Source organism: Rana temporaria, chromosome 1, assembly GCF_905171775.1.
Source record: "Rana temporaria chromosome 1, aRanTem1.1, whole genome shotgun sequence".
Taxonomy (NCBI): domain Eukaryota; kingdom Metazoa; phylum Chordata; class Amphibia; order Anura; family Ranidae; genus Rana; species Rana temporaria.
In genome coordinates this window covers 416,690,374-416,717,334 of record NC_053489.1, presented here as the reverse complement: position 1 = coordinate 416,717,334, position 26,961 = coordinate 416,690,374, and the positions used below count along the sequence as shown (strand labels likewise).

Below are 26,961 nucleotides of genomic sequence, written 5' to 3'. Positions count from 1 at the left end.
TGTTTATAGCAAATAAAAGCAAAATTAAAGTGACTGAAAAGGGAAAACTAATTTGTTTTTAAAATAGCATACTTGCCTGCTCTGTGCAATGCTTCGGGCTCCTCCCCCCGTTAAGTGCCCCCTCAGCAAGCAGCTGCACTCATGCAGCCAAGATCCCATGACGCTCTCTGTGTATCGATTGCCACACACAGTGCGGTTCGGCATCGCCCCCCGCCCGATTCATTCTCACTGGCTGTGATTGACAGCAGCAGGAGCCAATGGCTGCATCTGCGTCAATAAGAGAGAGGGAGAGAGCAGCGATGCTGACCTAGGGTACAGCGATGGATCGTATCTGGCTCAGGTAAACCTAAGGGGGGCTGGCAGCTGCATTTAGTTTATTTTTTTACCTTAATGCAAAGAATTGAAAAAACCTTTAGCCTTTACAACTATTTTGACCTAACTGAAGGTATGTGCAGGCATCCCCGATTTAACAGACCCCCCCCCCCCCCCCGAATGTTTTTAAGCAGATACACACTTCACGTCCCCCATTTTGATGGCAAGAGGCAGGAGCAAAGTCCATACCTCAATAACAGGTGTCAAAAATTAGGGTTGTCCTCGCGCAAATGCTCCAGATGCTTCAGCCGAATTTTTTTTCCCAAAAAGAGAGCGTGCGGAGAGAGAGGAGCAGAGCAGTCCTCAAAGAGAAAGCCAAGCCCTCCTCCCCCCCGCCCTTAGTTGATCAGCGCGGGGAACATTACAGCTTTCATTTGAATAGCTGTGTGTTCCCCCGCCACGCCTCGTCATGTATAGACACTCCCCCTTGTCTGGGCACTTTGATAGACAGATCACCCGTCCCAGGATTGGATGGGTGATCTGTCTATCAAAGTGCTCGGACAAGGGGGAGGGGCTATATATGACGAGGCGCGGCGGGGGAACACAAAACTATTCAAATGAAAGCTGTAATGTTCCCTGCGCTGATCAACTAGACGGCAGGGGGGGGGGGGGGGCTTCGCTTTCTCTTGGGGACATGGCTGCATATTTGTGGGGACATGACTGCTTATTTACATGCTGCATTTTTGTGGGGACACGGCTGCATTTTTGTGGGGACACGGCTGCATTTTTGTGGGGACATATTTAAAAAAAAGTATCGGTAATCAGTTTCAGCGAGTACATGAAAAAAAGTATCCGTACTTGTACTCGCTCCTAAAAAAGTGGTATCGGGACAACTATCAAAAATACTTACATAACTTTAAGTTTGCACAGGAGAAAACAAGCAAGATAAAACTTGAATGTACTGCCCAAGCAGGATGTTTGAACTGACAGTGTTCCTTTAGTAACTGATGAACATACTGTACTTAAATGACACTGTAAGAGAAACACGTGCTTTAATTGCTTGCATTCAGTCGATCATATGTTGCAACTCAGACAAAAGTCACTGTATATGTTACAAAGGTCCAGGCTTACCATAAATTTCTACTGTCAATAATGGGATGAAAAATAAACCTACAGAGAGTTTAAATGCGATATTGGTTTAGTGACGCTGTATTATCTGTTTGTACCGTACTATTCAGAGAATAGGTTACCCCAACATTTCATACCATTTAACTCTTAAGTATCCTATTCTCATTGTGTGAAATACCTGGTGTTCCTCCACTGCTCTCCTATTTTAACTGATATTAACCACTTCAGCCCCAGAAGATTTTACCCCCTTCCTGACCAGAGCACTTTTTACAATTTGGCACTGTGTCGCTTTACCTGACAATTGCACGGTCATGCAATGCTGTACCCAAACAAAATGTGCGTCCTCCCCCCCCCCACAAATAGAGCTTTCTTTTGGCGATATTTGATCACCTCTGTGGTTTTTATTGTTTGCGCTATAAACAAAATTTAGAAAAAAAGCAACATTTTTAACTTTTTGCTATAATAAATATCCCCAAAAATGGTTTAAAAACAAATTTCTTCATCAGTTTAGGCCAGGGTTGCCCAGCCAGTGGCCCGGGGGCCACATGTGGCCCGCGGAGCCCTCTGATGTGGCCCGTGACCTCCTGCTCTGGGATGGAATAGCATAGTATACTGTTATTAAAGGTAAGTTTATTACTAAAATCACAGTGTATATATGGGCATATCTGTTCTGCAGTGGTTACTGGGCTTCTCTCAAACTGATCTGCAGGTGCAGAGCAGTGCACCTGCGAGTTACCTGCACTAAGCCATAGACTTCTATTACCTGCGAGTTTGGTGAGCTTTCTGAAAGTGCACCACACCAACAGGATATAATAGAAGTCTATGGCAAAGTGCAACTAACCTGCAGGAGAGCCACAGGGGAAATGTGCTGCATGCGTGGTACAGGTAAACAACAGTACATCGGTGTCAAAAAACCGTAGGCCCCTTTCACACAGTTAGGGTTGCCACCTCATCCCTTTAAAACAGAACACATATTAATTACACAGGTTCTGTGGCTAATTAAGGTGGTAATTAGACTCATTTGGTGCCTTACCTGCATTAAATTAGACTCAGAACCTGTGTAATTCATATGTGTTCTGTTTTAAAGGGATGAGGTGGCAACCCTACACACAGTCCAACCCAATCGCACCTTCCATTCACCTCTAAGGAGTGGCAGATGTAAATGGACTTGTTTCCATTTACAAACGCTCTATAGAGTAGAGTGGGCTGCCATCCACCCACTCTGCTCATTGTGGCCCGCCACCGGTTACCAAGTCACTTAAGTGGCCCTCACTCTTCAAAAGGTTGGGCACCCCTGGTTTAGGCCAATATATATTCTTCTACAATTTTTTTTTCAATAAATATCACAATAAGAGTATATTGATTGGTTTGCCAAAAGTTATAGCGACTACAAACTATGGAAAAGATTTATGGCATTTTTTTTTTTTTTTTTGCTGACAATATGAAGTAAAGAGAAAGTCTTCTACCCAAGATCCAAGTCAATGTGCTTGGAGCTTACAGAGCTAAGCATTCTCTCACCACTCCCATGTGACAGTACTAGAATTTAGTGATTGGTCGCCCGGGAACCCTGCCCTTCCCCTTGGAAATACATCACATACTAGGAATTTCATTTTCTCTCTGAGGTGGGGAGACAGAAGGGGAATATAAAATTACAATTGGAGTGGGTGGGCCTACTTCTTTAGTACACACTAAGAAAATCCATGGAACAAATCATACGATTTTCTAATAGTGTGCACACAACTTTCGACAGCCCGTTCGGACCTTCCGAATGAAAATTTCAGAAGGGACAAACTCCAAATTTGTTGTATGAGAACAGAACGAACGATTTTCGTTTAATGTGTACCGTTTTCGTACCATAAAAAAATAAAGACTGCCAGGGGCGGACTGACAGCTCATGGGGCCCCCGGGCAAAAGGAGATCATGGGGCCCCCTGTGTCTCTGCCCATGTGTCCCTGCCCACGTTCAAGCTGCATACACACAAATCCTACCTACATATTGCACTGCCCATATTGCATGCATTCAAAGAATTTCTGGATGCTATGTTCCAAATAAATGTTTATTATAGGTAGGGTTGTCCCGATACCACTTTTTTAGGACCGAGTACAAGTACCGATACTTTTTTTCAAGTAGTCGCCGATACCGAATACCGATACTTTTTTTAAATGTGTCCCCAAATGCAGCCATGTCCCCCACATATGCAGCCATGTCCCCCCAGCCATGTCCCCCACATATGCAGCCATGTCCCTCTAGCCATGTCCCTCACATATGCAGCTATGTCCCTCTAGCCATGTCCCTCACATATGCAGCCATGTCCCTCTAGCCATGTCCCTCACATATGCAGCCATGTCCCTCTAGCCATGTCCCTCACATATGCAGCCATGTCCCTCTAGCCATGTCCCTCACATATGCAGCCATGTCCCTCCAGCCATTTCCCCCATACCTTTGCCGCCGAAAGCCGCCGCATGGAGAAAATCACAGCATTCATTTGAATAGCTGTTTTGCCCGCGCGTATAGACACTCCCCCTTGCTCGGCATTGGACAGATCACGATCGCCCATCCAATCCCGAGCAAGGGGGAGTGTCTATACGCGCGGGAACACTACAGCTATTCAAATGAAAGTTGTGATGTTCCCGCACGCCGTTTAACCAATGCGGCGGCTTTCAATGCGGCGGTGCGATGCGGCGGCTTTCGATGCGGCGGGGGGGGGGGAAGTATTCTATTTAGGTATCGGGGGTATTTGCGCGAGTACGAGTACTCCCGCAAATACTCGGTATCGGTCCCGATACCGATACTGGTATCGGTATCTGGACAACCCTAATTATAGGAATTAAAGAAAAATAAAATGTACATTAAAGTGCAACAATGGTACATTTTCGAAATTAAGGTTTTCATAAATTAGCACAATATTCCCGCATAGCTTTCCAATCGGCTCTTCATTGGTTAGATTGATAGCAGCGCAGCCATTGGCTCTCACTGCTGTCAATCAAATTAATGTTGTTGCACGCCAGGGGGTGGGGCTGAGTCATACACTTATCGGGTATGGCCGCCAAGTGTATCACACAGGAGTGCGCCTGCAAGGTAACCCACTCGGGAGAGAGCTTCCCAGAGGGGGTTAGCTCTTGCGGGGAGGAACCGTGAGAGCCTCCGTGGGACCCCAGAAGATGACGATCGGGGCCACTTTGTGCAAAACAAACTGCACAGTGGAGGTAAGTATAACATGTTTGTTATTAAAAAAAAAAAAAAACTGAACCCATACAACCCCTTTAACTATGAATTATGGCCCTAGAATTGCTCTCACTCTGATGTTCTGGTGGATACTATACATGTATCCATTATTGTTTACATACATATGCTCATCCTACATAACCCTTTTTATATAGAGTGTGTGAAGGGATTATGGGTGTGTTTTACATTTTTTTTAAATAATTGTATTTACTTTAAATCATTTTCACTGACTACCAATGTAAAGAACATTCTTCCCACTGATCACCAATGTAAGGAACATTCTTCCCACTCATCACCAATGTAAGGAACATTCTTCCCACTGATCACCAATGTAAGGAACATTCTTCTCACTGATCACCAATGTAAGGAACATTCTTCCCACTCATCACCAATGTAAGGGACATTCTTCCCACTGATCACCAATGTAAGGGACATTCTTCTCACTGATCACCAATGTAAGGAACATTCTTCTCACTGATCACCAATGTAAGGGACATTCTTCCCACTCATCACCAATGTAAGGGACATTCTTCCCACTGATCACCAATGTAAGGAACATTCTTCTCACTGATCACCAATGTAAGCAACATTCTTCTCACTGATCACCAATGTAAGGAACATTCTTCTCACTGATCACCAATGTAAGGAACATTCTTCTCACTGATCACCAATGTAAGGAACATTCTTCCCACTGATCACCAATGTAAGGGACATTCTTCCCACTGATCACCAATGTAAGGGACATTCTTCCCACTGATCACCAATGTAAGGGACATTCTTCCCACTGATCACCAATGTAAGGGACATTCTTCCCACTGATCACCAATGTAAGGGACATTCTTCTCACTGATCACCAATGTAAGGAACATTCTTCTCACTGATCACCAATGTAAGGGACATTCTTCTCACTGATCACCAATGTAAGGGACATTCTTCTCACTGATCACCAATGTAAGGGACATTCTTCTCACTGATCACCAATGTAAGGAACATTCTTCCCACTGATCACCAATGTAAGGGACATTCTTCTCACTGATCACCAATGTAAGGAACATTCTTCCCACTGATCACCAATGTAAGGAACATTCTTCTCACTGATCACCAATGTAAGGAACATTCTTCCCACTGATCACCAATGTAAGGAACATTCTTCCCACTGATCACCAATGTAAGGAACATTCTTCCCACTGATCACCAATGTAAGGGGCATTCTTCTCACTGATCACCAATGTAAGGAACATTCTTCCCACTGATCACCAATGTAAGGAACATTCTTCCCACTGATCACCAATGTAAGGAACATTCTTCCCACTGATCACCAATGTAAGGACATTCTTCCCACTGATCACCAATGTAAGGGACATTCTTCCCACTGATCACCAATGTAAGGAACATTCTTCTCACTGATCACCAATGTAAGGAATATATATAGGGAATAACACTCACTTAGGCTGGATTCACACCTACAGTATGCATTTTTAGTGCTTTTTGCATTTTGCAGATTTGCACTACAGAACGTGTTCCATAGGAAACCATGTTAAATGGACTGTTGTGCAAATCTACAAAATGCAAAAAGCACAAAAAATGCCATAGATGTGAATCAGGCCTTAGTCCAGGTTCACACTGACAGCGGGAATGAAATTGTGTGAGACAGTTCAGCTAAACTCGCACGATTTCATACCCGCATGTCAGTGTGAATTTGGCGGGTGATTTCAGAGACGTCTGTGCGGATTCCATACACAGATGTCTATGGAAATTGCACCAAGAAGTCGCCAAAGGTTATACAGAAACTACTTTTGGGAATCGGTGCTGCGCCAGAAATGGGGCATCGCACCGATTCGGGTAGTGCTATTACCATGCGATTTGACATGTCAAATCGCATGGTATATTGCTTCAATGTAAATCAGGTCTAAGTGCAATTCCCTATATATAACACTGATATCTATACACTGAGTGGCATTCAGTGTACCAGATATCAGTGTGCAGGGGCGGACTGACCATTCGGTCAGTTGGGCACTGCCTGAGGGCCCCGTGGTGGGAGGGCCCGGGCCGGCTCAGTCCGAAACCTGGAGGTGCCCGGAGCAGTGGCAGCTTATCATACACAATAAAAAAAAAAAACGAGTCTGTACCCCCGAGAAAGCAGTGTCTTGAACCATTAAATCCTGCTAGCTAGGATGATGTGGCTGTTGTATGAGAGGCTCGGGAGGGATGAGCTGGCCAGGATGGATGGCTCATCATGTGCACTAGTGAATAGCACCTGACCTGCTACCTGGTAAATAAGCACAGACACAGCACAGGGAAAGAAGGTAAAGTAACAATTAGCATGGCTCTTATAACACAGATGAGACACAGACAGTGCTTTCATTATGACACTGACCTGCTTCTGCACAGGCAGGTCTGTGTGGATGCCATGCCTGTGGCTGTGCAATTCACTCTGCCTCCGAGTCCAGCAGCTCCTTCACAGACAGTCCTCCGCGGCAGTGACTTACGGCCCCGCCCCCTCAGCTGAATTCCACAGGGGGGAGAGGTGGCTGGAGCGCCTGTCACTGTAAATCCCCGCACGGCTCCATCCATCTCCAGCTCACACCTCACAAGCCTCTCATACAACAGCACAGCCACATCAACCTAGCTAGAGGGATCCAAGGCACTGCTTTCTCTGGGTTTTTTTCATTGTGTAGAAGCTGACGCTGCTGCAGGCACCTCCATGGGCGGACTGAGCCAGCCCGGGCCCCCCCCACCACGGGCCCTCGGGCAGTGCCCGACGGACCGAATGGTCAGTCCGCCCCTGAAGACTGCACCTTTGCCGTACGAGAATATTCGTACATTATTTCCTTCCTCGGTTCTGACTTGCTTTGAAACGTCGAGGAAAAAATCAGACGATTTTTTTGCTGGATTTTCTTATAGTGTGTACCCCACTTAAAAGGGGTTGTAAACCATCATGTTTTTTCACCTTAATGTATCCTATGCATAAAGGTGAAAAAACACCTTGCAGTGTCTGGACCCCCCATATTACTTACCTGAGCCCCAAATTTCCATGGGCGCGATCCTGCGTCTCTCCCCATGGGTTCTCAGCTCTTCATTGGATAGATAGCAGTGCAGCCATTGGCTCCTACTGCATTGGCTCCCACTGCTGCCAATCAAATCCAATGATGCGGGCACCGGGGGGTGGGGCCAAGTCATACACTCGGCGGCTATGGATGCCAAGTGTATGACACGGGAGCACGCCTGCAAGGTAACCCCCTCGGGAGAGAGCTTCCCAGAGGGGGCCCATCTATTGCGGGGAGGACCCGAGAGAGTCGCCGTGGGACCCCAGAACAGGTGGATCGGGGACACTCTGTGCAAAACGAACTATGACATGTTTGTTATTTTATTTTTATTTTTTAAATGGGAAACTTTAAAACCACTTTAAGGCCTTTTTCACACGGGCAGAACATTCAGGTCTGCCTGTCAGTTTTTTATGTGGACCTGTACTGATGCTCCGTGCATGTCTATGGAGCCACGGATGTCTGCTCTTTTGATGTCAAGAGACAGGAACCATCAAGCGCCCAGAAGCGATTCAGTTCGCATGTGCCGCGCTATATAAGTTTTTCATTCATTCATGCCCGCTGACATCCGACCCGCTAAACTGTGACAGATGGAAACCCTATTTTCCATCCTTTCGGCGGATCGGATGAAAACGGACTCTACGCTCCGTCTTCATCTGATTCCCCCATAGGGGAGAGCGGCGCTCTGACAGGTCAGTCCATGTACAGTGTGCAGACACAGAGCTGTCATCTGCCTGATCAGCGGAAATCGACGGAGCGATTCCCGCTGAGCAAAGTGGAGCCTGTACACGGACACGTCCATGTGAAAGGGCCCTAAGACTTAACTACAGTACAATTTTACTGGTAGGTTCTCTTTTTTTTTATGACTGAAAACTGAATGATTCCAAATTGGTTGCAGATACTTGCATATGCTCATCTTATGCCCCCTACAAGGTCATTTGCAAGTGATGTTTGGAAAGACTGAATCATGTCCAGGCAAATAGGCATTAGAAGCTGTATTAAAACATGGATGCCTGATCAGTTTTCTCTGCTTTCCTTGTAATGATTTCACAATGCTCTGCTTTTCTTGTAATGATTTCACAATAAAATAACAGATTTAAGTCGGCTTCCACATTAATATGTAAATAAACAACTAAAATCAGCTCACTATAAATACACTGCTCTGTACCATGCAGTTAATATTCAAAATCTGGAGCAAGCCAACATTAGGCAGGAAAGTATTGTCCTAAGTTGCGACTGTGATCCACGTGTGTGCATTCAGCACAAACGCAAGACTCCAACATGAACTCCTTAAAGTACAACTGCACTATCCCCCAACATTAGACGTTTGTACTTGTCCTTCCTGCCAGCACAATGCGGTAGATTTTCTGAAGAGTAGCCCTATTTCCAGCAGAATGGTCCATGTATACATTCACATCCGCTGCCAGCAATCTGTTCCTGGCCACCACTAGAAGGTATTGTTTGGAGACGGTAAACTAGCTCTGCATTAAACGCAATGAGCAAATTGTCTCCTGGGATGTCCTCAGAGCCAGAAGGCTGCAGGCAGTACTTCAGGAAACAGAACTTATCTTCAACAAGGAGAACACATCGTACTGCCATTTTTTTTTGTGTCTGCGGGGACAACTACAAATGGATCAGTTTTTTGGTTACATGCAGTTTTATTTTGAAGAGAACCAGTCAGCATGGTGCATATGCAATCATTTGGATTTCCAATCTGGAAACAGTCCACTTACACTTTGTGTAATTGTGAAAACCAATGCAGGCTCTCAATTCCCCCCCATCCAGTCACAGGTGCCTTTGGGATCTATCACCCCACTCAAGATTCTCCAGACTCATGTAGCACATAAAAGGGTGCACTATGTTCTCCGTCAGACTCAAAATAAATAAAAAATAAAATAAAAAAGCTGTTCAAGTTGCAACATTAACACTAACACTTCAACCCCACTCCTTTTTTCCCTTTAGACTGGGTTCACACTATTGTGAATTGGAATTCGCAAGTCAGGAGATTGTGACCAGCTCCCAAATGGTTCTGTGCGTCTGGTCCGTTTGAGGTTTGAATTCAGCCAAAAAAAAATAAGAAATCGGACCTGAAACGCAGTGTTAATTTTGTCGACTAAAACATTTTAGTCGAAAAAATGAATACTATTTTAGTCAACTAAAATACGACAATCTAAAACAACTGAGATTACTAAAATACGACTAAAACTAAAATGCCATTTTAGTCAAAAGACTAAGGCCCCGTACATACGACCGAACATGTCTGCTGAAACTGGTCCGCAGACCAGTTTCAGCGGACGTGTTCGGTCGTCTGTACGTCCGACCGGACAATTTTCCGGCGGATCGGACAGGTTTCCAGCGGACAAATGTTTCTTAGCATGCTAAGAAACATGTCCGCTGTAAGCCTGTCCATCGGACATGTTCGGTGAGTCTGTACAGACGACCGGACATGTCCGCTCGGCCAAAAGCCCTCGCATGCGTCGAAGTGATTCGACGCATGCGTGGAAGCATTGACCTTCCAGGGCCGCGCACGTCGCGGCGACGGCGCGGCCTCGTCACCGCGCGGATTTCTGTTTGATGGTGTGTACAACCATCAGACAGAAATCTCCGAGCGGACATGTCCGATGAAAACGGTCCGGCGGACCGTTTTCATCGGACAGTCCGTCCGTGTGTACGAGGCCTTAGACTAAAACTAAATTGAAATTCAAAATTAACACTGGTCTGTAGTAAGGGGTGCAACGGATCGGCATTGATCCGTGATCCGAACGGGTCAACGGCCACGGATCACGGATCGGCACACCACGCGATCCGCGGATTGAGCCCATCGGAAAGGCCACAGCGTTGGCCTAGATCCGGAGTGGCAGCCATCTTGATTAACCCGGCGGTGGCGGCCTAGGTGAATTTCCCAGAGCGGCGCTGACTGGGGAGATGTGGACATTACAGTGGGGGAGATGTGGACATTACAGTGGGGGCAGATGACAAGGACATTACAGTGGGGGCAGATGACAAGGACATTACAGTGGGGGCAGATGTGGACATTACAGTGGGGGCAGATGACAAGAACATTACAGTGGGGGCAGATGACAAGGACATTACAGTGGGGACTATATATGGTGGTGATCCGAAAAATTATCCGATCCCCTATCTGTAGTGCATGTTCATACCTCAATACCATAAATAATAACATTCTATTTTTTGATCCAGCAGTATACGAGTTTGGAAATTGTAGAGAAATGTTAACTAATGCATTACAATTTAATTACACCCATTCGATTTTAGATGACTAAAACTTGTTTTAGCGAGAGATGATACCGCTCTAAAAACTGCCTTGGCTTTGCTTCTGTCCCACTAAACCAGAAGGGTGCTGGTTATGCACAGGTGCATTGGATAGAAGAAATGCTGCTGCCTGTCTATTTCCTGGATTTACACAGACACACACCTCCAGCTCTAATTGGCCCTCTTATGACTCATCGAGAGAGAGAGAGAGAGAGAGAGAGAGAGAGAGAGAGAGAGAGAGAGAGAGAGAGACACATATGATGTCATAAGCCTAGGCTATTTACCAGATAAGAAACAGGAACTGGGCGGTAAAAGGTATTTACTGGCAGAAAAAAAATGTTTTACTATCCAAAGTTAAAACAACAAGGGCAGAACTTTTAATAGATAAAAGATAAAAAAATTACTAAAGGTCCGTTTTAAGGTTCCCTTACTTAACGCATTCTCTGTTACAGAATCCCCCCTTCACCCACCTGAGCCCAATCTCAATCCAGCACTGTGCACGAGAGCTCTCCCTCCTCGCAGGGCAGATTGAAAGCAGCGGGAGCCTTTGGCTGCCGCTACATTCAATCAAGTTCTAGGATGAGGGAGCGTTATCGTGTCAATAAATGCAGGCAGTGGGGCTTTAGAGCAAGCCCTGCACAAGTACCCGCTTGCTTAGGGAGAGTGTACTTGGGTGGAGGAGCCAGGAGCTCTGACAGGGAACCCCCAGAACAGTTGGATTGGGCTGCTCTGTGCAAAACCATTGCACAGAGCAAGTAAGCAAAACATATTTTTTGTTTAATAAAAATAAAAAGGTTTAAGATCACTTTAATGCTGCATTATTATAGCAATGCAGAATCGAATGCCCATTCCTGACTTATTCTCTTTCACTCACTTTCATGTACTTGAACCAAACTACCATGTAAAAGGTTCTTCTTGTAAAAATCCTTACGCCACTGTGGTGGAAGGTGAAATGGTGAAATAAAGCAATTTTATTACTGCATTTGTTTGACGTACAGTAAGTCTGTATCAATACTGTACAACACACAATACGTACACTCCCTGCTCATTGCACAATCGCTGAGAACGTGGTACAGAGGAACTTGCTTAGACTGCAACTTAACAAATATGAATACGCAAATTCCTGGGCAAGTCATTTTATACATTATTTGTAATACGAGAACATAAACAGAAGCTTTATTCAAACACTAAGAGCCGGTTCACACTGGGGCAAAACGACTTTGTGCGCGACTCTGCAAGGCGACCTCAGCGCGACTTGAGCGTGAACCACAGCGTGACTTGGAGCGACCTGAAGTCGCCTCCAGGACAGGGAACTTTGCCAGTGGCCAATCAAAGAGTAATCAGCTCTGTGGGAGGGAGGGGTTTGCCGAGAAAACAATTTTTACTTCCTGGAAAGTTGCTTCAGTTAAGACAGGGGATCTGACTTGGAAGCGACTTCCATTGAAATCAATGGGTACAAGTCGCCTACAAGTCGGATTGAAGTAGTACAGGAACTTTTTCTGAAGTTGGAGCGACTTCAGTAGTGTACATTAAGACGGCTCTCATTTACTTCAATGTAATTTGACATGTCAGGTGACTTGGGGCGACTTCAGGTCGGATCCCAAGTCGCCCATGTGTGAACCGGCTCTTAGTAGGACTGTTTGCTTTTTCCCAGTCTAAAAAGACTGGTAACTATATGTCCACTATATGTAATGCCTCAAAGTGTACTCCAAATCTCCTGGCCTCTTTAAAAAGAAACCTTGCTCATGGAAAAAAAAGGCTGGCCTCCTGAAAATGCTTGCTGGCTTTTATCTTGATGCTCTGGCTACCGTGTTAAGTTACGGACCTGAAACAAACATGGAGAAACATTTTTGTATGCTTCTTTAAAAGTCCATTTTGTTAAGTTATTTTTGGTTTGACAAAGAGGCAGTTCTTTCCCTTGAAATGCGTAAACCACAGCCCCTTTCCCTACAGAGTGACATCACTTCTGGAAGTTGCTGATCTCAGTCTACGTGGATCTGGATCTAGTACCGCTGGCGAAACATTCCGGAAGCCCTACAGCAAACCGTGGCTTTACTTATGTTCCAGCCTGGTTTCCAGCACAAGCAGCTTCCTGGTGCCGCTTTGCCTACTCCAGCCACACCCCTGCGGATCTCTGCAAATTGGGCAGATCCACAGATGGTCCCATTCAGGCTTTTTGTGACACGCTCTTTTAACCCCCTCTATTCAGTGACTGCAACTTAAAACTTTTTTATTTTGGTTTTAAAGCGGGGGTTCATCCTATAAAAAAAAAAAAAAAATTTATCCCCGTACTCACTGTTATATCGTACATAGAAGATTCCGACTGCCCACGGGGAATGGGCGTTCCAATCCAGACGGAAGGTGATTGACGGCCGGCTCTGGCGCGTCACGCTTCTCCGGAAATAGCCGAAATAGGCTTGGCTCTTCACGGCGCCTGCGCATAGTCTGTGCGCAGGCGCCGTGAAGAGCCGAGACCTACTCCGGCTGTCTTCGGTGAGCGTGACGTACCAGAGCCGGCCGTCAATCACCCTCCCTCTTGAAAGGAACGCCCATTCCCCGCGGGCAGTCGGAATCTTCTATGTACGATATAACAGTGAGTACGGGGATAAAAAAATTAAGACAGGCATACTGTAGCTCGCGCTACTATGCCGAATTTTATGCTAAAAAGTTGTTCTGCAGGGTGAAACACCGCTTTAAATAAACAGTTTGCATTTAGAAGCTGGTGCCCTCTCTTGTTTATATTTTCTTCAAAGTCTCTGACTTCTGACGCCAGAGATAGCCAGTATTTTCAGAACACTAAATATGAAATGCCAAACCCTATGTTTCTCCTAAGGTAGGTTTCTTTTAAAGAATAACTGTATTTGATAAAAAAAAAAAAAAAAAAAAAACACTAACTAGTAAAATATTAGGTACACCAAGTGCTGCCACACTTTTTATAAATGAGTGAATTTCTGCAGTGCCTGCCCAGTGGACACAACCTTCCATGCCACTACTTCTGAAACAAGTGTCAAATAGCGTACTATGGGAGAACAAGGAGTGGGGTCTGTAGGAAGAGGGGAGAATCCGTGAATGGGGATGGTAGGCTTTCAAAATAACACCAGTGTGCAGCAAGGATGCAGTTCAGCACAGGAACTGCTACAGTGATTTTCTGCTTACACAGTGGTCCCTCTGGTATGAGAGATGAATACATTCAAATTGGTTCAGGCTACACCAATGTAAGTACCGGTATGTAGTAAAGAAGACCATTCCTGGAGTTCAGCTTTAAACAGCTCAATAATCTTGAGTAATATTTTGTACAAAAGTGTCAATCAGATATATCAACATGCTCAGAGCAGTCCTGACATTGCCAACAACAATATAGTACTTATGACAGATACCTACATAAAAAAAAAAAAAAAAAAAACTTACCTGTACTACACCTCAATCATACTCAAGAGCAACATAATTATGTACATTTCAGGACTTTGTAGGTACCATAAAGTGTGCCAAAAATACCAAAAAGTGTGCCAAAAATACATTTAAAAATACAATTTTGTTCACAGTTGATTTTATAACAAAGATTTAAAAAATACATGCCATAGGTTTAGAGGGTATACACATAGGCCCAGATTCAGAAACAACTTACGGCGGTGTATCTCCAGATACGCCGCCGTCATTTCAAAACTGTGCCGTCGTATCTTTATGCCGATTCTCAAAAGGCAGATACGTTCAAAAAATAGGCTTCCTCCGCTGACGTAACTTGCATACGCCAGCGTATAATTGTGTGCAATTTTATGCTGGCCACTAGGGGCGCTTCCGTAGATTTACGCTTAGAATATGCTAATGAGCTAGATACGCAGATTCAGAAACGTACGTTCGCCCAGCGCATTGATTTACGTCGTTTATGTAAGACTTTTTCAGGCATAAAGTTACCCCTGCTATATGAGGCGTAGCCAATGTTAAGTATGGACGTAGGGCCAGCTTAGACTTTTGTAACGTTTACGTCGTTTGCGTAAGTCGTACGCGAATAGGTCTGTGCGTAAGTTACGTTCATGTCTAAAGCATTGACTATTTGCGTCATAATTTTGAGCACGTGCACTGGGATACGTACACGGACGGCGCATGCGCCGTTCGTAAGAAGCGTCATTTACATGGGGTCACGAGTAATTACCATAAAACACGCCCACCTCTTCCACATTTGAATTAGGCAGGCTTACGCCGGCCAATTTACGCTACGCCGCCGTAACTTAGGACGCAAGTGCTTTGTGAATACTGCACTTGCCTCTCTAAGTTGCAGCGGCATAGCGTAAATAAGATACGCTACGCCGGAAGAAAGATACGCGCTCCTACATGAATCTAGCCCATAGTTTCCAGTCTCCAGAACTTTGTGTTGGGAGAGACCTCTAATGTTAAAGTAATTGTAAAGTCTGTTATTTTTATAGGGGGAAAAAATAAACAAACATGTTATACTTACCTTCTCGGTTGTAGTGGATTTGCACAGAGCATCCCGGATCCTCCTCTTCTCAGGTCCCTTTTCTGTGATCCTGGCCCCTCGCTCCTATTCAGTGCCCCCACAGCAAGCAATGGGGGCACCCAAGCCGAGTCACAGCAGTGTGTGTCCATTCAGACATGGAGCCCTGGCACCAACCACTCTCTCTCCTGATTGGCTAGCTGACTTTAATTGACAGCAATGGCAGACAATGGCACCACTGCTGTGTCTCAGCCAATCATACAATAAAACTGGAGCACTGCAAACAAAATGAAATCAAAAATACATGCCACAGCAGAACGGACAGAGCTGTGGCATGAGAGAGCTGACGCGTTTTCACACTAACAAACAGTGCTTAGTCCGAGCTATGACTCGGACTGTGTGAAACGCGTCAGCTCTTCTGTCCGTTCTGCTGTGGCATGTATTTTTTATTTCATTTTTTGAATAAAGGGCAAAAACTTTTTTGGAGTGCAGCTGTCCAGATCTTCTTCCTGTTTTATTGATACATGCATTGCCAGCACCTGGGCTTCTAAACTGGAGGAGAGGTTTTCACCTTTGTTTGACCCACCTAGAGAAGTGATATCCCCTTCGCTATCTCAGCCAATCATGGGGGAGAATTTTGGATGGCTGAGACACTTGTGGACAATGCCGGACAGAGAGGGACCTCAGGTAAGTGCTAGAGGGGCTGGTGCACACAGAAGGCTTTTTATCTTATTGTATAGAAACCTTCTGACTTTACAATCCCTATAAGGGGGGAGAACACTGATGTCATTGAGGCCACTCTGACGGAAAGAAGGGACCTCTTGACGGGAGAGAAGAAGAAGGGACCTCTTGGCGGCAAAGAAGAAGAAGGGACCTCTTGGCGGCAAAGAAGAAGAAGGGACCTCTTGGCGGCAAAGAAGAAGAAGAGGGGACCTCTTGGCGGGAAAGAAGAAGAAGAGGGGACCTCTTGGCGGGAAAGAAGAAGAAGAGGGGACCTCTTGGCGGGAAAGAAGAAGAAGGGACCTCTTGGCGGGAAAGAAGAAGAAGGGACCTCTTGGCGGGAAAGAAGAAGAAGGGACCTCTTGGCGGGAAAGAAGAAGAAGGGACCTCTTGGCGGGAAAGAAGAAGAGGGGACCTCTTGGCGGGAAAGAAGAAGAGGGGACCTCTTGGCGGGAAAGAAGAAGAAGGGACCTCTTGGCGGGAAAGAAGAAGAGGGGACCTCTTGGCGGGAAAGAAGAAGAAGGGACCTCTTGGCGGGAAAGAAGAAGAGGGGACCTCTTGGCGGGAAAGAAGAAGAAGGGACCTCTTGGCGGGAAAGAAGAAGAAGGGACCTCTTGGCGGGAAAGAAGAAGAAGGGACCTCTTGGCGGGAAAGAAGAAGAAGGGACCTCTTGGCGGGAAAGAAGAAGAGGGGACCTCTTGGCGGGAAAGAAGAAGAAGGGACCTCTTGGCGGGAAAGAAGAAGAGGGGACCTCTTGGCGGGAAAGAAGAAGAAGGGACCTCTTGGCGGGAAAGAAGAAGAGGGGACCTCTTGGCAGGAAAGAAGAAGAAGGGACCTCTTGGCGGGAAAGAAGAAGAAGGGACCTCTTGGCGGGAAAGAAGAAGAGGGGACCTCTTGGCGGGAAAGAAGAAGAGGGGACCTCTTGGCGGGAAAGAAGAAGAAGGGACCTCTTGGCGGGAAAGAAGAAGAGGGGACCTCTTGACGGGAAGGAAGAAGGGACCTCTTGATGGGAAGGAAGAAGGGACCTCTTGACGGGAAGGAAGAAGGGACCTCTTGACGGGAAGGAAGAAGGGACCTCTTGACGGGAAGGAAGAAGGGACCTCTTGACGGGAAGGAAGAAGGGACCTCTTGACGGGAAGGAAGAAGGGACCTCTTGACGGGAAGGAAGAAGGGACCTCTTGACGGGAAGGAAGAAGGGACCTCTTGGCGGGAAGGAAGAAGGGACCTCTTGGCGGGAAGGAAGAAGGGACCTCTTGACGGGAAGGAAGAAGGGACCTCTTGACGGGAAGGAAGAAGGGACCTCTTGACGGGAAGGAAGAAGGGACCTCTTGACGGGAAGGAACCTCTTGACGGGAAGGAAGAAGGGACCTCTTGACGGGAAGGAAGAAGGGACCTCTGATGAGAAGTTACTTTCATAAAGATGATTGTATGCACTATCCCAGACTCAGGTTTCCCACTGATAACCAACCTTTAATTTGTTTTACATTTTAGACTGGAGTACCTCAAAATGTTGCATACTTTTAAAAGGGTGTTGCTAATGAAAAAATGGTATACGCATAGGTGCCAGGTCAAATAATCCTGGGGCATGTATTTTGTTTAATCTTTGAAAAAAATAAAGTGTATTTGTTCACCGACAAAGTCCCATAACGTCTCTATAACAAATGTTTTCCCGGACTACCCGGTGTTAGTTCTCCAAAGAAAAAAGGAAAACACGATAGCATGCCGTTCACCTGTCACAAAGCTCTGTGCAATCCACCCATAGAAAGCCAAGTGTACAGGCAGTAGTATATAGCAGTCAGTTATACATCAGATGAAGGTGATAACAGGAAACAGGCCACAACAATGGTCCTGTGTGGTTAAATGTGATAAAAGATTACCTTCTGCCACAAGTTCCTCCACCGTTACTTGATGACGGCCAATGGTGAAACATCTGCCCAGCGTCACCCCTCCGCTGGTAAAATTTCCAGCTGATCCTGCACCCAGAGCACCAGCTCCACCGCCGCCTCCACCGCTCTCCGACTTGGGCATTCGAGAAAACTTCTTCATGGTGCCCCCAACCCTGGCAGCACTGACACTAGGGGCTCAGGAGGCTCACCTTCCCTGGGTATGGCCAACAGCTGTCACACACACAAAGGGGGGGCTGCTCATATACACTGCACCAATCCCACCAAATCCCAGGCACTCCACTAGCAGAGGTGATCTGGTTGGCATGCACAGCACACACAAAGGCAGCAGATAGACAAAGCTAGAGGAGCAGGCTGCATCCACAGCATGCCACACACTAAACAATGCTCACACAGGGAAGGGACAACGGCAGCAGCATGCATGCCCTGCAGACAAGGCAGTGCCCCAGCATTATTACCACACACAGCCCGGGGCTCCCCCTCCGCTCCTATTGTCAGTGCCGGCCACTACTTGGACTTGTTGTTGGCTCCTCGGCTTGTTGAAGTGCTGGAAACGGAAGAGGACAATCCGAAGTTCATCCATTCAGAGGCCAAAAAGAAATCTTCCTCCTCCTCCCGCTGCTGCTAGTAGCAGCTCCTCCTAGCGCCCGCCCAGGAAACTGACATGGAAGGAGAGGAGCAGCATGCATGCGCGCGGCGTGGATGTGCACAGAGCACCAGTGCTTGTACACCCGTATACGCCCCGGTGTTCTGCGTGGACACCCCGGTGTTCTCTGTGTGTACGCCCCGGGCTCTGCGTGTGCACAAAGAGCCGCGGATGGGGGGACTCTGCACATGGGCACTGACAGGAAAGGAGAGGGGGCACACAGTACACAATAATGCTAACTTCCTAACTGCTGCCCCTTTATTTGGAACCCTCTTCTACACAAATGTTTTATTGCGTTACCGTTATTCCAATCTTGTTATCAGCCAAGGTTCTGTCAACCACCAGGATTCTGTCTATAGCATGCTTAGATTGCTCCATGAGCAGAGGTAGATTGATTTCCTATATAGTTTCAGCACCAATATCACTTACCTCCCCATTGACCACAATGACCAATGCACCAGACCATGTTCACCTCACCACTAATGGCCAGTGTAGTAGAACATGCTATCCGCTGATGGTCAGTATATCAGAACATGCTATCCGCTGATGGTCAGTATATCAGAACATACCCGCTGATGGTCAGTATATCAGAACATGCTACCCGCTGATGGTCAGTATATCAGAACATGCTACCCACTGATGGTCAATGTAGCAGAACATGCTACCCGCTGATGGTCAGTATATCAGAACATGCTACCCGCTGATGGTCAATGTAGCAGAACATGCTACCCGCTGATGGTCAGCAGGGCCGTCTTTAATATGGTTTGGGCCCTGGGCAAACATTTTTTTTGGGCCCCCCTCCAGCTTATTTTGGGTCTGACTGGTTCACATGTATGTTTTGGCGGTCCTCATTTGTGCAGGCACAGCAGCCCATTGATTTGAATGGGCTGCCATGCCTTTGTTTCCTGCATAAAAAAAGGTGCATTCAGCATTTGAAAAATACAGTTGCCTTAAAATCTATTCTGCTTTTGCGCCATGCTACTTACCTGCGGTTCTTGCACACACAAACACACTGTGTTTTTAAAAGCGTGACCTAAACGTCTAAAAATGCAGCAAGTTTGACAGTGCGGGAAATGCAGATAAGTCACAGCAGACAGCAGAATGGACAGACAGTGCTGTATTTCAGTGCTTGATGGGCATAGACGTGCCGTGTGCGCAGCCTATTACATGAGGCATGCGCTTTTCTTTGCAGGAAACGCAGGCATGGCGGCCCATTCAAATGAATGGGCTGCTATGCCTGCGCAAATGTGGGCCGCCAAAACACATACATGTGAACCAGCCAGGCCCAAAATAAGCCCATCAAGCAGTTAAATACAGACAGTAATGCCATGTGCTCTGAGGCCTTACTCAGCCTGGACTGCAGGTCTGGTCTGTGATTTAAAGAGTTCCTCTATTTTACACATGGCATGGGGTCACATGGTGCTAAAGCAGAATGGACAGACGGTGCTGTGACCCCCATGCCATGCCATGTGTAAAATAGAGGAACTTTTTAAAACACTGACCAGACCTGCAGTGAATCATCAAATATTATAAAGACTTTGGGCACACTCTACAGAAAACTTCTATTTACAATATAGATTAGCAAACAGTGACATACCTTGAGGAGCAGGACATGAAGAAGTCAGCCTCGGGAAGAGCAAACTGGGGATGTTATAAAATCACATTCTAATTCACTTTTATATACAAGCAGCACCCAGTGGCAGGAAGGGAGAAGTGCACGTCTAAAGGGAAGCCAGGGGTGGGGAAGCAGTACTGTCACTGGCTGCGTGCCGCTGATGATTTTCAGCCTGATTTGTGGGCAGCACAGGGGCTTAACGGGCGACAGGGCCGCCATCAGGAATTATGGGGCCACTTACACAGCTTCAGGCATGGGCCCCCTGGAGCAGAGAACCGGGATGGGGGGGTGCTGCCGCCTGAAATTGAGAAGCAGGGGGGGGGCTGCCACGAATTTAGAAGCGGGGGCCCTTTACAAAAAAATAAATAAACAAAAATATATATAAAAAAAGGGGTGTAGCCATCCTCTGGGCCCTTTAATAAAAAGAAAAAAAGAAATATAAAAAATATATTTTAAAAAGGGGGTTGCAATCTGGGGCCATGGGGACCTCTGGGCCCTTTAATAATTTTTTTTTTAATAAAAATTAATTACAAAAAAAAGGGGGTTGCCATCCGGGACCTCTGGGCCCTTTAATAAAAAATAATATATATATATATAAAAAAGAAATGTTTATAAAAAATAAAAAAAAAGGGGGGGTTTGCCATCCAGGGCCCTGGGGACCTCTGGGCCCTTCAATAAAAAAAATATATAAACACAAATAAAAAAATAAACATTTATAAATAAAAATAAAGGGTGTTTGCCACATGGGGACCTCTGAGCCCTTTAATAAAAAAAAAAATATATATCATTTTTTTTTTTTTTTTTAATTTAAAAATAAATAAAAAAAGGGGCATTGCAGTGATGCAGGGTACTTTGAAAATTTAAAGGGATCCAGTGATGCAGGGGGCTGTGTAATGTAAAGAGGTCCAGAGGTGCAGGGTGCTGTGTAATGTAAAGGGGTCCAGAGGTGCAGGGGGCTATGTGATGTAAAGGGGTCCAGTGGTGCAGAGGGCTGTGTAATGTAAAAAGGTCCAGAGGTGCAGGGTGCTGTGTAATGTAAAGGGGCCCAGAGGTGCAGGGTGCTGTGTAATGTAAAAGGGTCCAGAGGTGAAGGAGGCTGTGAGATGTAAAGGGGTCCAGTGATACAGGGTGCTGTGTAATTTTAAAGGGGTCCAGTGATGCAGGGTACTGTGTAATTTTAAAGGGGTCCAGTGATGCAGGGGGCTGTGTAATGTAAAGGGGTCCAGTGATGCAGGGGGCTGTGTAATGTAAAGGGGTCCAGTGATGCAGGGGGCTGTGTAATGTAAAGGGGTCCAGTGATGCAGGGTGCTGTGTAATGTAAAGTGGTCCAGAGGTGCAGTTGTGGAGAGGGGTACACAGAAGTAACAAAAAGATATTGAAGGATGTAGAGGTATGCAGGGGGTACAGAGGGGTGTTTTTACATTTTAACGTGGGGGGGTGCCAGATATTGGATCGGCCCCGTGTGCCAAATGCTCTAGGTACGCCCCTGGCCTATAGGCTCCTGAGATGTGAATTTCGGTTCTGGAAGGGGGTTGCTTTGGGCCCCCAACAGTGACAGGGCCCAGGGCACCTGCCCCATTTGCCCTGCGGTAAAGACGGCCCTGATGGTCAGTATATCAGAACATGCTACCCGCTGATGGTCAATGTAGCAGAACATGCTACCCGCTGATGGTCAATGTAGCAGAAGATGCTCCGCGCTGATGGTCAGTGTAGCAGAAGATGCTCCGCACTGAATGTCAGTGTAGCAGAACATGCTACCCACTCAAGGTCAGTATATCAGAACATGCTACCCGCTGATGGTCAGTGTAGCAGAAGATGCTCCGGGCTGATGGTCAATGTAGCAGAACATGCTTCCCGCCAGAGGCGTTGCTAGGGGGGTGCGGCCCGCACCGGGTGACACCCACTAGAGGGGTGACACCATTTAAAAAAATATTTTATTTTATTTTATTTAGCTGACATGTGGGGGGCGCCGCGGAATCGGAGTGCCGAGCGCCGCGGTACAAGAGGAGGGGGGGTTGCGGGGTGACACCGCAGCACCATCCATCCCCTCCTCTCACAGCCACGGGCTGTTAGCGGTGCTCGGCACACAGGCACAGCCCCCTCCTCTCTGTGTGTACAGAGGGGGAGGGGCTGAGGGGACCTTCTGTCCATGTGCCGTGGCGCTGCTTGCGATGATCTAAAGGTACTGAATGGGAAGGGGGGGTGTTTGCACCTGGGGGGATTTCACTGAAGTGGGGGTGTTTGCACTGAGGGGGGGTTTGCACTGGGGTTGTTTGCACTGGGGGGGTTGCACAAAGGGGGGGTGTCTGCACTGAAGGGGGTCTGTGTAACATGCAGGGGTCCAGAGGTGCAGGTGGCTGTGTAATGTAAAAGGGGTGCAGTGATGCAGGGTGCTGTGTAATGTAAAAGGGTCCAGAGGTGCAGGGGGCTATGAGATGTAAAGGGGGCCAGTGATGCAGGGTGCTGTGTAATGTAAAGGGGTCCAGTGATGCAGGGTGCTGTCTAATGTAAAGGGGTCCAGAGGTGCAGGGTGCTGTGTAATGTAAAAGGGTCCAGAGGTGCAGGGTGCTGTGTAATGTAAAGGGGTGCAGAGGGCTGTGTAGTGTAAAAGGGTCCAGAAGTGCAGGGGGCTATGTGATGTAAAGGGGTGCAGAGGTGCAGGCGGCTGTGTAATGTAAAAGGGGTGCAGTGATGCAGGGTGCTGTGTAATGTAAAATGGTCCAGAGATGCAGGGTGCTATGAGATGTAAAGGGGTCCAGTGATGCAGGGTGCTGTGTAATGTAAAGGGGTCCAGTGATGCAGGGTGCTGTGTAATGTAAAGGGGTCCAGAGGTGCAGGGTGCTGTGTAATGTAAAGGGGTCCAGAGGTGCAGGGGGCTATGTGATGTAAAGGGGTCCAGTGGTGCAGGGGCTGTGTAATGTAAAGAGGTGCAGGGTGCTGTGTAATGTAAAGGGGCCCAGAGGTGCAGGGTGCTGTGTAATGTAAAAGGGTCCAGAGGTGAAGGGGGCTTTGAGATGTAAAGGGGTCCAGTGATGCAGGGTGCTGTGTAATTTTAAAGGGGTCCAGTGATGCAGGGTACTGTGTAATGTAAAGAGGTGCAGGGTGCTGTGTAATGTAAAGGGGTCCAGTGATGCAGGGTGCTGTGTAATGTAAAGGGGTCCAGAGGTGCAAGGGGCTATGTGATGTAAAGGGGTCCAGTGGTGCAGGGGGCTGTGTAATGTAAAAGGGTCCAGAGGTGCAGGGGGCTATAAGATGTAAAGGGGTCCAGTGATGCAGGGTGCTGTGTAATGTAAAGGGGTGCAGTGATGCAGGGTACTGTGTAAATTTAAAGGGACCCAGTGATGCAAGGGGCTGTGTAATGTAAATAGGTCCAGAGGTGCAGGGTGCTGTGTAATGTAAAGGGGTCCAGAGGTGCAGGGGGCTATGTGATGTAAAGGGGTCCAGTGGTGCAGGGGCTGTGTAATGTAAAGAGGTGCAGGGTGCTGTGTAATGTAAAGGGGTGCAGTGATGCAGGGTACTGTGTAAATTTAAAGGGATCCAGTGATGCAGGGGGCTGTGTAATGTAAAGAGGTCCAGAGGTGCAGGGTGCTGTGGAATGTAAAGGGGTCCAGAGGTGCAGGGGGCTATGTGATGTAAAGGGGTCCAGTGGTGCAGAGGGCTGTGTAATGTAAAAAGGTCCAGAGGTGCAGGGTGCTGTGTAATGTAAAGGGGCCCAGAGGTGCAGGGTGCTGTGTAATGTAAAAGGGTCCAGAGGTGAAGGAGGCTGTGAGATGTAAAGGGGTCCAGTGATACAGGGTGCTGTGTAATTTTAAAGGGGTCCAGTGATGCAGGGTACTGTGTAATTTTAAAGGGGTCCAGTGATTCAGGGGGCTGTGTAATGTAAAGGGGTCCAGTGATGCAGGGGGCTGTGTAATGTAAAGGGGTCCAGTGATGCAGGGGGCTGTGTAATGTAAAGGGGTCCAGTGATGCAGGGTGCTGTGTAATGTAAAGTGGTCCAGAGGTGCAGTTGTGGAGAGGGGTACACAGTAGTAACAAAAAGATATTGAAGGATGTAGAGGTATGCAGGGGGCACAGTGGGGTGTTTTTACATTTTAACGTGGGGGGGTGCCAGATATTGGATCGCCCCCGTGTGCCAAATGCTCTAGGTACGCCCCTGGCCTATAGGCTCCTGAGATGTGAATTCCGGTTCTGGAGAAAGAGAGGTGGGGGGAGGGGACAAAGAAAAATGGAGAGAAAGAAGAAGGGATAGAACGAACAAGAAAGATGGATAGGGAGAGAGAGAAAAGGGGAAGAAAGGAGAACAGAGAGCAAACAGTAGGGTAAAAAATATTTGAAAAATGTTATTGGGGGGGGGGGGGTGACACCATATTTTACCGCACCAGGTGACACCAACCCTAGTGACGCCACTGCTTCCCGCTGATGGTCAGTGTAGCAGAAGATACTCCCCGCTGATGGTTAATGTAGCAGAACATGCTCCCCGCTGATGGTCAATGTGCAAGAACATGTTCCCCACTGATGGTCAATGTGCCAGAACATGCTCCCCGTTGTTGGTCAATGTGCCAGAACATGCTCCCCACTGATGGTCAATGTGCCAGAACATTCTCCCCGCTGATGGTCAATGTACCAGAACATGTTTCCCGCTGATGGTCAATGTGCCAAAACATGCTCCCCGCTGATGGTCAATGTACCAGAACATGCTCCCCGGCATAATTAGTTGTTGCGTTAATGCGGCTTAATTCAACAGCAAGTCGACTTGTTGTGGGTCTCAACCACACATCCAACAATAACACTCTCTGCTCTACTCTGCTCTCTGCTCCTCCCTCATCGTGCTGAACTCCTTCTCAAAATGGTGTACAGGGGCGGAGGCTATAGCCGCATGCCAAAAACGAAAGTAAAATTCGAGATTTCGAATCGTTACAAATAATGTATTTAGAAAAGTACAAATCCATTCGAAGCGTTAGGCAGCGCCATTATGAGAGAGACATGGAAAATGACGAATCAACGAACCAAAAAAAAGGTACGAATCAATGAAAAACTAAACTAAACAAATTTTTCCCTTGTGCACAAGTCTACTCCCCGCTGATGGTCAATGTACCAGAACATGCTCCCCGCTAATGGTCAATGTACCAGAACATGCTCTCCACTGAGGATCAATGTACCAGAGCATGCTCCTCACTGATGGTCAATGTACCAGAGCATGTTCCCAATTGATGCTCAAAGCACCCCCCATCGACCAACATAACATAACATTCTTCCCATTGATGAACAATGCACCAATGCATTCTCCCAACTTATAAGGGGCATTACTGATGACCAGTGTACCCGAGCATTCTCCCAATGGATGACCAATGTTCTAGAGCATTATTCTTAATGATGACCAGTATAAGGAGCATTCTTCTTAATGTGGATCAATCTACCAGAGCATGCTCCCCACTAATGGTCAAAGTACCAGAGTATTCTCCACAATTATGACCAATGTACCACATCATGCTCCCCACTGATGACAAATGTATCAGAACATGTTTTACACTAAAGATCAATGTACTTGAGCTTACTCCCCACTGATGATCAATGTACCAGAGCATGCTCCCCACTGGTGGTAAATGATGTACCAGAGTATGCTCCCCACTAATGATCAATGTATCAGAGTATTCTCCACAATGATGACCAATGTAACAAAGAACATGCTTCCCACTGATGTACAAGAGCATGCCCCCACTGATGACTAATGTACCAGAGTATTCTCCACAATGATGACCAATGTACCAGAGCATGTTCACTCTCTACTGGTGACCAATGTACCGGAGTATTCTCCAAACTAATGTCCAATGTACCAGAGCATGCTCCCCATTGATGGTCAATGTACCAGAACACGCTCCCCACTGATGACCAATGTACCAGAGTATTCTCCACAATGATGACCAATGTACCAGAGCTCTCCACTGATAGCCAATAATATACCAGAGCATGCTCGCAAATGATGACCAATGTACCAGTGTACTCTCCACAATGATGGCCAATGTACCAGATCATGTTCACTCTCTATTGGTGACCAATGTACCAGAGTATTCTCGCCACTGATGACCAATGTACTAGAGTAGGGGTCTCCAAACTGCGGCCCGAGGGCCAAATGTGGCCTTTGTGCTAGCCTTTATCCGGCCCTTGGGGCACTATTTGTCCCAATGATACCAACAACAGAGCACTTTTTCTACTACTAATACCAATAATGGGATACTATTCCTGCTACTAATTAGGGGCACTACTCCTCCTTCTATTGACCACCAACTCTGGGGCCATATTTATTCTCACTGATGCCAGGCCTGGACATTTTCTGCCCCACCGCTGGGCGCAATCCGGCCCTCCTAAAGTCTGAAGGGCAATAAACTGGCCCTTTGTTTGAAAAGTTTCGAGACCCCTGTACTAGAGCATGTTCCCCACTGATGGTCAATGTACCATAACACGCTCTTCACTGATGACCAATGTACCAGAGCATGCTCCCCACTGATGGTCAATGTACTAGAGTATTCTCCACAATGATTACCAATGTACCAGTGCATGCTCCCCACCGATAGTCAATGTACCAGAGCATTCTCCACAATGATGACCAATGTACCAGAGAATTTTCACTCCCTACGGTGACCAGG

The 26,961-nt window shown here is 46.9% G+C and overlaps 1 protein-coding gene across 1 annotated transcript in view; it reads right to left on the bottom strand.

The window, feature by feature from the left end:
- The window catches only part of BMP2K (BMP2 inducible kinase), a 254,314-nt gene extending 235,584 nt beyond the window's left edge, over positions 1-18,730 (bottom strand). The window contains exon 1 of the mRNA XM_040324981.1: positions 18,030-18,730. Coding sequence (XP_040180915.1) covers positions 18,030-18,198 — 169 coding nt within the window. The 5' untranslated portion in view covers positions 18,199-18,730. The remainder of the gene's footprint in view (positions 1-18,029) is intronic.
- Positions 18,731-26,961: the final 8,231 nt, after the last annotated feature.